Source organism: Pleurodeles waltl, chromosome 7 (genome assembly GCF_031143425.1).
Source record: "Pleurodeles waltl isolate 20211129_DDA chromosome 7, aPleWal1.hap1.20221129, whole genome shotgun sequence".
In the NCBI taxonomy this organism is placed as follows: Eukaryota; Metazoa; Chordata; class Amphibia; order Caudata; family Salamandridae; genus Pleurodeles; species Pleurodeles waltl.
The window spans coordinates 1,197,378,574-1,197,396,649 of record NC_090446.1 but is presented as its reverse complement, the minus strand read 5'-3'; the positions used below and the strand labels follow the sequence as shown (position 1 = coordinate 1,197,396,649).

Below are 18,076 nucleotides of genomic sequence, written 5' to 3'. Positions count from 1 at the left end.
ACACTCCCAGCTTTAAGGAACAGGCAGAATTAAATCAGAAAGCCAAAGTCAACACAGTTTTGCTATTTTACTGGGACATACCCCGTTTTTCCTATTTTTTGTGTGCTTTCAACCTCCTTCCAGTTAGTGGTAGAAATGGGTATGAAACCAATGGAGGATCCCGGAAAGCTATTCATCTCAGAAAAGTACACACAAATCTGAATTCAGCAAGGCATTTTTTGTGTAGATCCTTCAAAGTTTTCCTATAGAAAGTTGCAATTGAAAAAAAATATTGACATTGAGTTGAAACAGACATTTGTGTCTACGTTTTTACCTGTAACTTTTTCAAACAATGGCAGATTTTCAAAAGCAATACACTGTTGTATCCAGTGGGCCCTTCTGGTTGCAGGGATATATAAGGCTTGTAGGTTCACCTTGCAATGTTTTTTCATTGTGTACCTGGTATACAGCAACTCATTTGGTAAAATATAAAGAGTGAAAAATAGGTATCAAGGCACTCTATGTATTTCCGAAAATGGCACAGGATATGGAGTTCAGAAACAGTGGTTATTTGCACATCTCTGATTTTGTGGGTACCCCTACTAGCATGTAAATTAGAGGGCATCTCTCAAACTGACTTCTTTCTTATACACTCTCTTACATTTGGAAGGCGCAAATGCAGAGAAAGACAATTGGTAATAACAATTGTTCTGCTATTCTGTGTTCCCCAAGTCTACCCCAAAAAATGGTACCTCACTTGTGTGGGTAGGCCTAGTGCCCGCAACAGGAAACGGCTCAAAATTGAATGTGGACACATCACATTTTTCCACTGAAAACTGGTTTGTTTTTTGCAGTGTGCCTAGCCGTGGATTTTGAGCCCTAGCTCAGCCAGCTCCTAAGGAAACCTAGCAAAACTGCACATTTTTTAAAACTAGATAGCTTGAGGAATCTAGGATGGGGTGACCTGTGTAGCTCTCACCACATGTCTTTACACGTAATCCCCTGCAAACCTCATAATCCGTCTAAATAAACATATTTTCTTCACATTTCTGTGATGAAAGTTCTGGAATCAAAGGGAAGCCTCAAACTTACTTTCACCCAGTATTCCCCCAAGTCTTATGTGGGTAGGCCTAGTACCCGCAAGAGGAAATGGCCCAAAATGAAACATGGATACATCACATTTTTCCACTGAAAACTGACTTGTTTTTTGCAATGTACCTAGCTGTGGATTTTGGCCGCCAGCTCAGCCGGCACCTAGAGAAACCTAACAAACCTGTGCATTTTTGAAAACCAGACACCTGGGGGAATCTAGGATTGGGTGACTTGTGTGGCTCTCATCACATTTTATTACCCACAATTCCTTGCAAACCCCAAACTTTGTCTAAAAACATTTTCCTCACATTTCTGTGATGGAAAGTTCTTGAATCTGAGAGGAGCCACAAACTTCCTTCCACCCACCATTCCCCCAAGTCTCCAGATAAAAATCGTACCTCCCTTGTGTGGTGAGGTCTGCGGCAGATTACAGCCCAAAACACACCCTGGGTACATCACATTGTTCCACTAAAAACTGATGTTTTCAATGTGCCTAGCTGTGGATTTTGGGCCCTAGCCAGTTGTGTAGCAAAGGCCTCCCACAGCCCCCCAGCTCCAGAGGGCCCCCTCAGCACTGTTCCCTGGCCTTTGTGCTCCTGAGTGAGTTCAGTGGGGCGGACCTCCATGTACTTTGCAGGGGGTTCCCCTCAAGTTTCATTACGACACTGGCCCCAGCTTATCCAGCACCTAGAGTAATCTGGCAAGTACATTTTTTAAAATTAGATACTTAGGGAATCCAGGATGGGGTGATGGGTGCTCTCACCACATATTGTTACCCAGAATCCCTTGCAAACCTCACAATTTGTCAATATACACATTTTCCTCACATTTCTGTGATGGAAAGTTCTATAAGGTGAGGGGGAGCCACAAACTTCCTTCCCCCCAGCATTCCCTCAAGTATTCCGATAAAAATGGTCTCTCATTTTTGTGGGTCGGTCTAGTGCCCTCGACAGGAAATGTCACAAAATGCAACGTGGACACATCACATTTTTCTACTGAAAACTGACCCTTGTTTTGCAATGTGCCTACTGTGGATTTTGGGCTTTAGCTCAGCTGGCACCTAGGGAAACCTAGCAAACATGTACATTTTTAAAAACTAGACACCTATAGGAATCCACGATGGGGTAACTTGTGTGGCTCTCGCCAGGTTCTGTCAACCAAAATCCCATGCAAACCGCAAAAATTGTCTAAAAAAAATTAATTTTTCGCCACATTTCTGCGATGGAAAGTTATAAAATCTGAGGGGAGCTACACATGTTCTACCACCGAGCATTCCCCGCTGTCTCCCGATAACTCACTTGTGTGGGTGGGCTAAGTGCCTGCGACAGGGAAGGGCCAGAAACATGTAGAGTTTGAAGGGGAACCAAAGCTGGTCCAAAACAGCAGTTTTCTTTATATGTTTTTAGACTGACTCTCCTGAGTCACACAAGTGAGGTATCATTTTTATTGTGAAACCATGCTTGGTGGTAGGAAATTTGTGATGTATTTCTGTTTGTGGAAGAATATGCCAACGAAATGCAAGGAAAATGTGTGTTTAGTCACATTTTGAGGTTTGCAGGGCATTGTAGTAAGAAAACCTGTTGGGATCCATGAGAGGCACACCACACTGTACTCCCATGGGTGTTTAGTTTTGGAACACATAGAATTGGTAGCTTTTCCCTAGACAAGAACCAAACCTGCTACCAAGTCTCTTACTTCTGTGATATCCCAAACACTCAAATTGTGAAAAAAATGCCCTTAGGTTTTGTTAAAGAGACCCCTCACCCACCAATCTAGTTGGCGGCATGCTTCATCATTGGGATCCTACCCGAGACACCTAGCATGCCAGGGGTGTGCTTCGCTGCCTGGTTACCGGAGAGTGGCGTTTTTTTTTAGAGTTGAATTCCCAACGAAGAGGAGCAGTGCAAAAACATTGTCTTGTGATTAATCACCAATGTGGCAACCTGGAATAAAGGTTAAAACTGTGATTTTTATAATTTGAGTACTTGGTATATCACAGAAGTAAGAGACTTGGTAGCCTTTTGTGGTTGTTGATAGTAAATTGGGAAGGTGAATGAGCCTTGTCTTCTCACTCTATGGATACACACATACTGGTTGGATTTGGCTGTGGGGTGAGTGATAGTTCGATGTATAAAACTTTATTAACACGAGTTTCACAAAAATGAAATACACTGTTAGTAATTGAAAGGTCAAAAAACAGAACCAATGACTCACAGCTCATGAGCTGTAAAGCTGCGTCAAGGCACCAACTGCTTTACAATCCATTCACATACCTTTGATACATGACACACACAAGACCATTCATGCTGCCAGCTGTGGGCCAGCACATTACAACACTCACATCAACAGAGAGTGCCATTCAAGGGCCCATCACTTTCATACGCCCACATGCCTGACACAACAATCACAGTGGCTGAAGGAGTGCATGGACTGGCTTTTGGTAGTGTGTGTAGTGAGCTGGAGCAAGTCACTACTCACACACCGCCAGCCAAATGCCAGCTCACACACACTGCCAGCCAAGTGGCAGCTCACAAGCATCACAAGCCAAGCGCTAGTCTACACACACTGCCAACCAAGCGCCAGCCTACACAGCCGGCCAGCCAAGTGCCAGTCCATGCACACCACCAGCCAAGCACCAGTCCCCGCACACAGCCAGCCAAGCGCCAGTCCACAGACACAGCCATCAAATTTTTTTAATAAAAAAGAAAACACAAACCAATTATAAGTAAATACAAAACTACAAACACAACATCTCTAACAGAATACATCACACTAATGCCAACCGTAAAACTGAACTAAAAATATAAAATTATATAGACCATACAGTTCACTTTTATGTTCATGATTGCTCCCAAAAACTCTTTTGTGTGTAGTACAATCTAACACAAGTGAGCAAACACAGCCCAGGTTTAGAAGAACACCCAGCATTCAGAGCAGTGCATACAACTCTCCTTCCACATGCCTTTCCACATACAGACTCTACATCTCTTAGAAGGATTATTTTTTGGGGGGCGTTGGAGGAATGTGATCAGCAAAGTGTGGATCGTTCAGTCTAGCCACATCCTCCACCACTCTAACTCTAGGAAAACTTGCCTGTTTCACTACAACAAGGCTGCCTATCACAGACTCCTGAAACTGAACAAATGTCATCTTTGACTCTGAAGAACAATCCTTGAAGACAACAAAAGCATTGAAGTTTGCTAGATTAAACAAATGGATAGCTAACTTCTTATACAAAATGCAAGCCTTATGAACAGCACTTTAAGGTTCCACTCTCTGATCTACACTGTCTACACCACCCATGTGCTTATTGTAGTCTAAAATGCACACAGGTTTGCACACTTCAGCAACCAGACCCCAAACAGTCACTTTCATCATGGATGGTTGTCAGCATGTAGACATCCCTCCTGTCTGCAAAATTCACAGCTAGCAATTCATCATGTTTTTGACAAATAAGTTGCTTTGGATAACCTATACAGTTAGAGCGGTCTGTGCCACAAATAACAGTGTCCACTTTGAACATTTACCTGAACAATTGCACAGCAGTGTAGAAATTACCTTTGTATAAATGTTGACCTTTGTTAAAAAGTTTTCCACTAAGTTCCCAAACACTTTTCTCACTAACACCAAAAGTGGACAGACAGCCGGGGAGGGGGTCAATATTGGAATCTCTAACAGTGTACACCAAGAATTTATAGACATATCCTGCACTACACTCAGACAGCAGCTACATCTTATTTCCATAACGTGCCCACCTTGCTAGGAATGTACTGCCTAAAAAACAAATGGCCCCTGAACAGGACCAAAGGCTCATCCACAGCTACTTCTTTTCCTGGAACATAGATCTCTGAAAATCGATCTAAAAGTGATCAAGGACAGATTGAATCTTAAAAAGATGGTCACAATCAGGAAAATCTTGTGGCAGTGCTGAATCATTATCAACAAAATGCAGCATCCGAACCAACAGCAAATACTGTTCATGACTCATGTTTGCAGGAAACATGGCCGTTGCCATTAAGGGACTGGTAGACCAGTATGAAGACAGCGACAGCTTCCTTATCAAGCTCATCAAAAAAGTTAAACTCAAGAACTTCTTCAACTCATCCAAATTTGTGGGAGCCGACTGGGTAGCTCTAGAGCAGGGCCTAAGTCCAGCGCTGTTGTCCCTCAAATACTGTTCAGCATATAAATTCTGCTCAACAATCTCATCTAAAAATACATCGTCCATAAACAACTGAAAGAGATTTATAGGCAAAAAAGTATTCGGTATTCACTCTACACCCTGCAACACCAGTAAAGGCAGGCAACGCTGTGTGCACCATATTTGGGGCAGCCCAGCGATCAGCTCTTTTAATGAAAAGCCTTCCAGCCCCAGGCTGAAATCCAGATGCCTATTGCTGCACTATTGGCACATCAGTGTCCTCCTCTAAAACAGACACTTCCTCCGCACTGAGGGTGGCCTCATCATCAGATGATTCCTCTTGGACAGAAAATTCACTGCCAGAAACTTGCACTTCCTCCTCTGCATAAGATGCAGTGTCAGTCTTATAATCATGGTCAGAGTAAGATTCGAAAAGCATACTAACAACCTGCTGAGGGGTAATCCTGCAGCGCTCCATAATCCTTACTAATAACAGTAACTTGACAAATAAGGCAACAACAACAAACACTGTGTAAAATAAGTAATAAACAGAGTGTGGCTTTATCACAAAGTTCTATATACTCAAAACAATACCACTCACTTGCGACAGACAGCTAGACTCACCAGCACCTACTCTGCACATACACAGCAAGCACCAACATATTCCCACAAAAAAGGAAAAACAAAACAAAATTACACATGAGACAACAAAGTACACATCATGCACAAATCCAAGGAAAATTTCACACAATAAAACATAAGCTTAATATGCTGCCAAACACATGCAACTACGCAAACTGAAGGTCTACCACTGCTGAAACCGCAAGCAGGAGTCACACCAAAGGAATCAAAAGCTTTGAACTAGGAAAAAAGGAGGAATAAAACATTATGATCACAAATGCGAATGATACGCCAGTCCACAAACAGCCCACCACCAAGCATTCAGAAACTTTCCCTGATGCCTAAAGAAATGGCCAATCTGCCCCCAAGGGGGACGGAAATGGCCAAAATAATTGCCCCTTAAAGGTGGTGACCCTTGCACAAGGGTCCACTCCCCAAAATCTCCCAAAAACACATCCCTGGTGGCCTATGGGTTTCTGGCCCCCTTGGGGCAGATGGGCCTAAAAAAGCCATCTTGCCGCCAAGGGGTGCAGAAATGGCCAAAATAATTGCCTTCTAAAGGGGAGCACCCTTTCCCAAGGCATCACCATAAAACATCCCTGGTGGCCTAGTGCACGATCGTGCAGCAGGAATGCTCCAAAGAGACATCAGAGTAAAGGAAAAGCTTTTCCTTTCCCCCAGATGCCTCTTTGTTTTACTTGACCCTTTCCCCAAGGAGAAGCTCACCAGTTTCCTCTCCAATGTACTGGAAGCAAATAGCTTCCAGTGCATCCCCGGCAACTTCTCGTGATGTCGGCCTGTGGTGCCCCCTATGTCATCAGATATGGCGCGGGGTGGTCAGGGGTGGCAGTAGAAGTGCTTCCGCTGCCATCCCTGGTGGGGGGATGAGGAATGGCGGTCCACAGGGTGAGCGCCGGAGCTTCTCCCATGGGTGGGTGCTAGGACGGCTGGGAGGTGTCTGATGCACATGCCCACTATGGCGTCAGACGGATCCCAGACGTCTGACACAAGCAAGGGGTTAAAACAAAATAAGTGTATCTTTCATTGGCATGTAGGAGCATGGCGTGAAATATAAAAAGTACATGAATACAGTCTTCTCATAATCAAATTGATCGGCCCAAAATCAAAATGGAGGGCCTTATGGCTACACTTAAAAAGTAATACAGCTCCAGACTTTGTACTGTTCAAAACATTTTTTCACAAACAGTGTAATTCATTTGTAAAGTGATTAATGATAGTGCTATTTTATTTACTTTAGCTCAGGCCTCCCTCTTTCCCAGGTGAAGTAGCACATCTCCTGCCACACCAATGCTTTCCAGCCACTCACAAAAGGGGGAGTTTTTAGTATCAGTGAACCGAGTAAAGTATATCAGTAATTCTGTAAAACGCTTTTTGTCTTGGCTGTGTTCACTATACTGACACATGCATTTACTTTTATCAATAAAGGGAAATCATCATACCTCTTCTTGCATTTATGGCTGCCTCTCCAGATCATAATGCAAGCACTAGTCGAACTCCAATTATAGAAGGGTTGAGGCTGACCCATCAGGAAGGTGAAACCAAAGCTCAATTTCCAGTCTCCCTGACAAATCCAAGCCTTTTAAGGACACTGGCTAATTGCGGCCATTGTTGAATCAAATTACTTTATTAGTTTAGACCTGATGAAATGTTGACTACCTGCAGAAAGAGCATCAGCCAATGTCTCAATGTGAAATGTTTGGAAACTGAATGTGGTTGGTGCCAGTGCCAGAGCCCTGATGTGTGTGTATTTGTTGGCTGCTTTTGACACTTTATTGGGCAAGAAGGGGGAAATGAAAATGACGGTTAAGGTGTTTTATTGTCTGTATGAGTTAGGAAACAAATCAGTTCAGAGTTATCAGAGAATCCCACAGGTAGTTCTGCTGGTACCTCAGACACCTAATTTTACAGAATTCTTCACTTCTTGAAGAGGACAAAAAGCTTGTATCATAACAGTGGAACAAGAAATGACAGAAAAGTGCTACCTCCGCAGGTTTCATGATAGATGTAGTATAGAGTGCTACAACCATGAGTATCAGCGATATGAGTACTGGTGTTTCTTGGTACAGATAGGTTAACAGGACTCATCATTAGCCTTCCCATCCCTAATGTACGATTCTGCCACCCCGTGCATGAACCACTTCTTGAGTGACACTAAGGACCACATACCTTAAACCATATCCTACTTTTGGGACCGTAGTTGACTAGGACTCAGGGTCTCCAAGGGATTATTGTGTTGTGAGCTGAAAGTGTGACTCTCTGGGTATGCTCCAGTTGTCACCTCCTGCTCATTGTGCTTTTTCCGCTTTCTCCAATCCAGTGTTTCTCCACCCTCTCCTCCAGATCTCTCTCCACCTCAGCTCTACTATGCTCCTCCTTCTAATGTTCATTATCTTGAGGATCACAAACTTACTCGCCTCTCTACTTCCTGCCTATCTCACCTCAAGTTTTCATTTATATGTTAGAATTAATTATGGCGTGAATTATATACATATAAACCAAAATGACGACCCAGAAAATAATATTGTGGGGTACTAATGGGTCATTTGATTGCCAAGCATTCCTTCTCCATACAGGAATTTCTTTGAGTAATACATTTCTACTAATATGCAAGAGAGGGTGTTCTACGCTGCTGTTGTCTCACTGAGATAGCACATCACACAAACCAACCCCAAAGTGTCTGTTTGCGAGAAGGGAACTAGGTGGTAGTTTATATGGGACAATTTCTTTAGGAGATACTTTAAGGGTACTACATTCACTGCATAATAATGTATGAATCATCCATAGTACTGATGAATCCTTAAAATGGTCTTACAGATTTCTTAGTATTTGGGAAGGGAGGTACTGGTTACTTGTATTTTATCTATCTGAGGGTGGATGAGCCCATTACTCAGGGTATAGACAGTGACTGGGCTTCAGAGATGCCTGTGTTTAGGATTGGCATGTAATCCTGATTTAGCAGTGTAGAAATAAAATGCTTCAAGTGTACAATATGTGTGGCTCAGTTAAGGCTACATTTGATGATATCATCGAGGTACACAGAAGTATATTGCACATGGGTTCATATTAGAGCATACTCTAACTTTTGAACTGTAGCTGGTGCCCAACAGAGTCCGAAAGTAAGACCCTGACAAAGTGGCAGACACTTCAATTTTTGCTTTTGGGAGGTGTAAGGGCAATCTGCTAATACACCTTTGTTGAATTGATTGTTGCAAGGAGCTGGGCATTGGCTAGTGTGAGAAAACAGGGCTGATTGCAGAGGCCCCATAACTTTTTGCCCCCATTTTCCTCTTTTTGCTGGTGTTTTCCTGACTTTGATGGTGCCCAGTCCCAGGGCCTGTGCTCTGTGTAAAATGGATATGCAAATTAGTCCCAGGGCCTGTGCTCTGTGTAAAATGGATATGCAAATTAGGCTAATTATAATTGGCTAAGTTAACCTACCTATAAGTCCCTAGTATATGGTAGGGCATGTAGGTTTAGGGACCACAGCATAGGTGGTGCACACCTAGGTGCATTGCTGAGGTGCCCAGTGTCATTTTAAAAGCAAGCCTGCCTTGCTGGCTGCTTTTAAATTAAAGTTATATGTAAATTCGACTTTGGAATTAAAGGTACTTCCAAAGTCTTAAACTACCTTATTTTTACATATAAGTCACCCCTAAGGTTTGCCCTATTTGCCCCTAGGGCTGGGTGCCATGTAACTATAAGCAGGGACTTTATAAAAATAGATTTATAAGCCCTGGTGAGGTAAAAACAGCCAAATTCGTTTTTCCCTCATTGAAGTAAATGGCCTTCATAGGCTAGAATGGGCAGACTTTATTTTAAATTTTAAAGTCTCCTTAAATGTTACATACCAAGAATTTGGTATCAAATTGATTGTTGTAATAAATCCCACAACTTCCAGTTGTGGGATTTAATATAACTTGTCCAGGTAAAAAGTTTAGACTTTACCTAAAAAGTTGCCAATTTCAGCTCTGCATTGTTTTTGCTGCTGTGCTCTGATTGGCCAGCCTGCAGCAGCTTCTGCCAGGCTGCCTTGATTAGGTGTGAAGTGGCCTGGCTTCACACAAAGGAATGTGCTTGGGGGAGAGAATCTCCCCTCAGCAGATGGTGAGGCAGGAAGGGGGAGGGCTGCCAAACTGGTCTTCAAAGGCAGAGAAGGACATTTGCAGCACCCAGCAACACCCCCACATCCTGCAACCCCAGACAATTAGGTGCCCCCTTGATTAGATTAGGAGAGGGCAGGAGAGGGGTGCGTTTATGATTTTTAGCCACACCAGTGGGTGGGCTCAGCCAGATGAAACCTCCAAAAATCAGATTCATCCATGTTGGATTTTTAGAGACTGTTGCCTTCTGGGATGGATTTTTGCCACACTTCCCAGGAAGTGGTCATCACAGGGGGACGACCCTGTCCCTGATTGGAGAACCAGGGCACCCCTGCTTTTCACCCAGGAGCAAGGATAAAACTGGCAGACCTGCACCCACGCCTCAGATCCCCTCCAGAATTCAACAAGAAAGGAACTAAAGAAGAAGAAGGACTGCCCTGCTGGACCCCTGGCCTGCACCTGGACCCTGCACTCAGAAGGACTGCACCAGCTGCACACTTGGGCTTCACCACAAGAAGGACTTTGCCTGGCTTCAACTGGTTCAAGGAGGGACTCCCTGTTTGCTACAGGTGAAAAATTGCTAACCAGAGTCCCCTGCACCAACTCCTGAAGAAAGCGACCAGCTGACCACTGTCCAGTGGCCAAAAAGGAGTTTGTGCCAGGTGCATTCTGGGAGTTGAAGTCTGCACCCCCCAAGGACCATCACAGAACTTCTGGACCCTTGGGGTGAGCTGTGGATCCCAAAAGAACCTTAAAAGAACATCTGGGTGAAGCCCCAGAAGTTTGGAAAAGATTTGAGAATTTTTGGAAAAAAGCTCCAGAGAGGGACCGACCCGCCGCGGAAATTCTAGCCGGCTTGCCTCAACCGCGACCCGGCCTGACTTCGTGGTTCGTCCCGGTAAAGAAAAACATCCAAAAAAGAGACTAAGTCCGAACTTAAAAAGTTGACCGGGACCTCCCAGCCATCGTATCCGAGAAGGGCTCCATGGACGTCGGATCAAGATCCAGGTTTACCCCGGACGAAGGATTTTCATCTCGAAAAAACGACTAAGTCCGATGGTAAAAGTCTCCACCGAGGAAACCCACATCGCGTATCCGGACAAGGGCTCCAGGAGGTCGGATTCAACTGGCAGGTTCGTCCCGGTGAAGAAAAACTTCAAAATAAAGACTAAGTCAGAAGGTAACTTTTTAACCGAGGCCTCCCGCGACCTGTAGCCGAGCAGGGCTCCATCGTGGTCGGCCTGAAAGTTTGACTTTGTCCTGGTCGAGGTGCAACCAGATGACCCGATTGGCGCTTTTTGTTTCTAAGCGCTAGAAAAGTAATAATTCTTTAAAAATTCATATCTCCGGTTCCCCTGAACCGATTTTAATCGTTTTTGTGTCATTTTAAAGATAAAAATATAAACTATTTTTATAAATTGGTTTTGGATTTTTAAACTGTTTCCTGTGTTTTATTTAATTACTGTTTTGTGATATTTGAATGCTTTACACTTTGTCTCCTAAGTTAAGCCTTGACGCTCGTTGCCAAGCTACCAAGGGTTGAGCTGGGATTAATTTACTGAGACCTAACTGTACCTATGTGGAGGTTAGTGGCCTGTTGCTAGGTGTAGGTACCTACCTGCCCTACCAATAACCCATTTTCCAACAGCTAGCATTTCTATTAATCCGTCAACCAGGAGCACACAATAATAGTTGAACTGGGCAAGGGAAATTGTTCATTTGAAGTCTATACATAATCTCATTGAACTGTCTGGTTTCAGAATTAAAGCAATGGGAACATTTGAGGATGATTCAATGATTTCTTCTGCTAACATTCTCTGGGCTTTCTGTTTTATGTTATCTTGTCAGGCTTCCAGAAAATGATAGTGTCACTGTCATATCACTATATGGGCTCTGTCAGAATACGATGTTGTATTAAAAACATATTAGAGGGTTTTTCTTAAACAAATTCGAAAACAGGCCTTGTAGTTGACTGAGATCCCTTTCTTGGTTTGCAATTAAATTGTGGCCCCTTGGAACAGGAAATTCTGGTGATGAGGACAACAAGGGGTATTCCACATTTAGGGAGGATTGTCACTGAAACATTAGGAGGTAAGTTTCAGGTCTGGCCGTACCTCCAAAGGTTCTTCCAATTTCATTAACTGGTTAATATGATAGAACTGCGCTGGTCGTCTTCAGGGAAGTAGATGTGTTTAGTTAGGTGTTTGAAATTGTCTTCTTTAGAGATGAGTTGGGAGCCTGCCAACTAGCCTGTAGCTTAGTCTCTACCAAGAGACAGAGTACAGACACTTGTTCTCCTGTTTTGAATACGTCCGCTTATCATAGTGTCATATTCATCTGTTCCTGTCTTTTGTTATGCATTCCCTAACTGTATCCCACAAGACACAACTTTCAATCACATTATTCTGCAGAGGCTAGAATAAACTGGAATCCACCAAGTAGCACCCAAATGGATTTCTTCTTTCTTGTTGGAACAGAGCAAAACTCCTTGCTATTTCCCCTTTTTGCTTCCTACCAAGGCTTGACCTTCTTGCCTCTTTATATGATATTGTCTGCTCCCTATGCTTACGCTGAATCTTTCACTCTCTCATATTCTAATCAATGGTAACTACCCCCAGTTATTGTTTAAACTTAAACCTAGTGTGGAATATCCTGAAATATTTTCTCCATTTGGCTATGAGCGTTTGATAACTGGATTGCTTCTCCAAAACTAATAATGAATTTCTCAAGGAGATACCTATTGTGAGGTTTCAAGCTGATACCTGGCCTAAAGAAGGCTGGCCACCTCCAATGGTTATATGGCCAGTGCCATTGTTGTTGGAAAAAATAACATTGTGGCATCTTCAGTAGCGCCAAGCTGAACATGGCTATATCAGCAGTAGCTGTCACTCGAACTGGCTATTTTTATTTTGTGTTTTGGAAAGGATCTTTGCTAAAATTTCCACAGACGGTAGAGAGCATATTGTTGCTTGACATGTGCTCTATCCACTACACTACTAACATGTAAATTAGTTGACCAAAAGTCATAAGTCATCTGCAAATTTCAGCTTTACCAAGGTATGTGTTGACCGCATGTATGCACTGCTGGCAGTGCAAATGATAGGCTAGTTCCTAATCCACCAATGGGTGCAGTATGACCACCAATGTGCCAGGCATGTGCTATCCAAACACAGTGACCAAATATAGTCATTTTAGTGGTTTGACATGTTTCTTTTGGGCTTTTGGCTTTTCAATTGCTGCTTTAGTAAATGCTGGATAAGAATGTATTTTGCAGAAGCTGGTTGGTAAACTTTTTTGGCACACGGTTTGGAAACAACTTTGCTTGCTCAAGCTACAAACTTCTGAAACCACGATTTGACAATCCCGGAAGATATCCTGTAATCTCTGGAAATTGTTTTGGTTGTGGCCCTGGGAATTCTATTAAATGTGGCATCTGTATATGAGACACCTGCAGTTTGGACAGGGGGTAAGTGGGGGTGGAGAGTGGCGAAAATGAACAGTATAATCATTCTCTCAAAGCCTAATTAAGAGTTTGTCGCAAACGCATTAAATATTGTCTGCCAAACAATTGTCCACCTGCATCATTTAGAGATGAACAAACTTTAGGTTTTCTGTGGTGGAGCCCCCAATGGGTCTGTTGATTAAACATTTCCCCCAACAGTCTGATGGAGTGGAGGCCTTTTGAGGAAGTTCATGACACTGCCAGCCCTATTTAGGTTGGACAGTATAATGTTTTTTTTCCTATTAGTCACTTCCCGGAAAAACCTGGTGGTGAGGGACATTAAAAATAATAAATTACCTCCACAGACTAGGAGCATGCTCCTTGGGTTTAGGGGTTATTAGTTTTTTTTTCCTGAAGCAAACTCCAGCTTTGGGAGTTTTTTTCTGACAATAAAAAAAATGTTAAATGTTTCATAAATGAGCATCAAAACTAGTGGTGGCTGTTCATGATCGTGGCGTGCCTTTGGCAAAATCTAATCATCATTCAGGTAAATCCAAAAATGCAGCAATGCAGTATCCAACATATGATGCCCTGCTGGGTGTCATCTAGGGCCATAGTCATGAAAAGTGGTGCAGCATGTGATAATGTGTCACTTTTCTTTGACCACCATGTGTGCACCACTTTTATCATATGGCACACCATGGCGCACGTTAGGGGACTAGCGTCAAGCTGTTGACCCTAGTTTGGCGCTTTGCCAGATTAGCACCAACAATTTTGACGCTAATCCTGCAATGTGAATGGAGAACAATGGGAGCCTCATTTTAATGCCCTCCTTAGGCAGGTGTTAAAAATGACACTAAAAATAGCGCAGTGGGATCTCATAGATTCCACTGCAGCATTTTTCAGGTACTCCCCGGCAGAATGCCCCCCTTGCATGCATTATTCCTGGTGCAGGCATAATGTGGTGCAAAGGTTTACAAAGTGGTGCAATGCGTGCATTGCGCCACTTTGTAAATATGGTGCGACATTTTTGGCAACCAAACGCCACATCATAATTTTTTTTTACTAAGGTGGTGCAAGGCGGAGCAAGGTGGTGCAAGGGGCTGATAAATATGCCCTCTAGCATTTTAAGGTAATGCTGCATATAAAAGCACAAAAGATCCTACGAGGAAGCACTTTCAAGCCTCAACCTTGCTACCTATTAGTCCTGTCACTTATCCAGCATGTGATAAGTAACCATTGGTCCCCTAGCTACAGTCTTGGGAATTAGAACTACTATGGAACACCTTTTCAATACATTAAACAGAACCATAAAGTTATGGTGGTGAAATAATAATCATTTCCTTTAATGCAGAGGAAAACATTGGTCCACGCCAGGGGTCTTAGCCCCTTTTTACTCCCACTGACCTAAATGCTATTTCAGGTCCTATCCATAGAATGCATAGTGATTTTTTTATGGTGATTTAAGAGTTATATCTTTTGAACTTAATATAATGAAGTTAATAATATTGATATATTTGATAGTGCCCTACATTGTACTCTACTGTATGTCAACCCCCACCCCACGTTTTTCATCCACCACCCTCACAATTCTTCCTGACTCTGCTCCCATTCTTCATGTTACTTTTTCTTTCATCCTACTGTTTTTCCTAATACTTTTCCTTCTGCTGTTAAGGGGACTGAGGGAGGGTGAGGAAGAAGCTGGGCTCTGTCTCGTCTTAAATCACATGGCCATGGCTCAGCCAGCTCTCTCCTGCTTAGTTCCTGTAATTGGCAGGACTCCATCTGACACCAGTCAGAGGCAGATATGTAGGCGATAGAGACAGTAACGAGATTAGGTCAAGAATATTGAATGAGAATTATCATGGAAGTGAGTCACTTGCAAGTTTTAAGTGCTAGTTAGAGCAAAGGGCCTTTGAGTGGTGCTGTGCGCCTCTATTGCAGTATTGAAGTCATTATGTGGATAATAAAGTTGTTTTTCTAGCCTCTTCTGCGCCTGTCAATATCTCGGTAGACGTGGAGGCTCAGGCTCCTAGAAATGATACAAGATTGGCGCTTCAGCTCCAGGAAAGCTTCGTAGAATCACTGATGACCTATTTTAGCCTGAGTGACATTGCTAAAAAGAGAGCCGACGCACACATAGGCTTGCATTGCCTTGAGCTCATAGCTCAACCTGCAAGATGCAGCTTGGAATGATTTGTAAAAATGTACGGTCATCACAATGGTTGCCCTTTCACTTCTTGTATTTGATGTTTTCTTTTTTTTAATCATCTTTCATCACTGATACACAGAGTGCACGTGAATCTGATAATAGCTTGGATGCTACCCAGAGTTCATGGGCGCCCTTTCACATAAGTTAAAGACAGACGGAACTCACCGTTGATTGGTGGGAGCATAAGTTAAATCCTTGTCGACAGCATATTTGATTTGTTATAAAATAATTATTTCGAATCTAAATAGGAGCTTTCTAGGGCTCATGAATGACAAAATCAACACAGGCAAACATCGCTTTGGCTGACCGAGTTACTTCTTTTACACTCCGCTTCTTGGATCCAGCATGGCAAGATATCGGTGTCATCGATCAATCTTCTTTTATAGGATGTTAACAGTAAATGTACCTATTAGTGCCAAATGCTACAAGCTAAAAGAGGTTTGTAAAAGTAACATAATGAATCATGTTGTGCTTGTTGCTGACTGGATCCTTTCCTCGTGCTCCTCAGGTGGCAGCAGTCGGCCAAGGGATCTGGACTGTCCACTATCCCCCAGCCTTCGGGTGCCAAAGCTGATGCCCTCAGGGAAGAAATGGAGGAGGCGGCCAATCGTGTGGAGATTTGCAGGGTAAGTGCATTCTCTTCCCCAGCATGCCCTGCAACTGGCTACATTGACAACCTCACTTTGAAAGAGGAACAACCTTCTTTGAAACACTTGGGTTTAGAAGGAAACATCTCTCATACAATCCTTCTCAGGAAGTACTAGTCCTGTGTGGAACTCCATCCCACTGGACATGAGGAGAGTTTCCTGCCCTAGGATAGTTAACAAAAGAACTGCTGTTTTTGCAACACTTCCCACAATGAAATAACTCCCTCTCTTTCATATGATTTCTGAAAAGAGTAATGTTTTGACAGTGATCCCACGCTGCGCTATATCCTCTCCCTTCGATGAAAACTTAATAATAATATTGCAGTTGTGTTAAAACATTGACATTTATCTGAAAAGAACATGGTGGACACCTAGTGGCCACAAAAGAAAGCACAATAAGTTACCTTGTGAATTGTGATGTGAATTGTGATGCAAAGATTGCATGCAATTGAATATCCAGGATATTAAGGGAATCATTTAAATCAAGCCAGTAGTGCGAAAATGTAAGAAATGTCTGGTAACTGGGTTGCAAGACATTTTTCAGTTCACCTAATTCGAAAAAATTGCAGAAATTGCCATGATATATGAGCTTCATTTCCTATTCATTTTTTTAATATATCTGATAGCCTTTTGGTGTGAAGATATGGAAATGACTGATACTAAAATGTTAACAGAGGCTAGGGCTTACTTGTATGCGAGGATATTGCCACAGCATAACACAGTAATTAAGCGAACCTCAAATGTCAACATAAAAAATACCTGCTTATGATTATTTTTGTTGACTTCTAGCCAGCGAAGATCGACCATTAATACATTGCAACTAGAACCTGAGACACATGACTTTACAGACACAAAGGGGCATATTGATGGGCATTTGGTGTAGGGCAGCGCATCAAGTCATCTTGCTGTTGCCTTACTCTAAAGCGAAAGGGCAGGAATGCACCGTATTTCTGCAATATGATACATTTCTGTCCTTTCCCCTGCGCTGGCGCCATTTCGGCAAACTAGTGCCTATGTACACCATGGTGTAAGGTTGCCTCCGTTGCATGCAGGATTGTTTTTTTGCAGGAAGTGGCGCTTTCCTGCACAAAAACAATCCTGAGAGGTGATTTCACTTAAATACTTATGGTATATTCTGGTCGTCCTCTTGCTGTGGTAAAGGTTGACACTAGATCCACATAGGTGTAATGTGTACAAATAATTGAATGTCTGTGTAGCGCATTGCGCAACACATTTCAAGGAATAATGAAATATTCCAATGTACAGCTACAGGTATGGGCAGAACTGTAAAAATATGTGCAATAAAAGTATTGAAGGTTGGAAGGAGGTATAACCTGTGAGTGAGCAGAGGCAGATGTGAGAAGAGGCAGCTCTGTAAAGAGTACCTGAATTAATCCTTCCTGGTGTCAGCTGCATGCACACCGATGTCATTTGCTATTTGTATGCCCACATGACTGCCCTCATGCGATGTCCTTTTGTTTCTTCAGGACCAGCTGTCAGCTGACATGTACAGTTTCGTGGCCAAAGAAATCGACTATGCAAACTACTTTCAGACTGTAAGTCTGCGATTCTCTGAACTCACTGTTTTCTCCCATATATTGAGATATCATGGTGTACCATGCAGCGGCTGCTAAGCAACAATAGTAATACATATTTTTTGCCTGTCTCTCAGCTGATAGAGGTTCAAGCAGAATATCATCGAAAGTCACTAGAGCTTTTACAAACCATGCTTCCTCAGATTAAAGCACAGCAAGGTGAGTAAAGCACTGTAAAATTAGATTCCATATTCCAAGAAATATGTGGCCCAGAAACCTGGATTGC

General features: G+C 42.9%; 1 protein-coding gene across 4 annotated transcripts in view; it reads left to right on the top strand.

The window, feature by feature from the left end:
* The window catches only part of ARHGAP44 (Rho GTPase activating protein 44), a 503,523-nt gene that overhangs the window by 317,056 nt on the left and 168,391 nt on the right, over window positions 1-18,076 (top strand). For all 4 annotated transcript variants that reach the window (XM_069200331.1, XM_069200329.1, XM_069200327.1 and 1 more), the window contains exons 7-9: window positions 16,117-16,234; window positions 17,743-17,811; window positions 17,928-18,009. In XM_069200331.1, coding sequence (XP_069056432.1) covers window positions 16,117-16,234; window positions 17,743-17,811; window positions 17,928-18,009 — 269 coding nt within the window. The remainder of the gene's footprint in view (window positions 1-16,116; window positions 16,235-17,742; window positions 17,812-17,927; window positions 18,010-18,076) is intronic.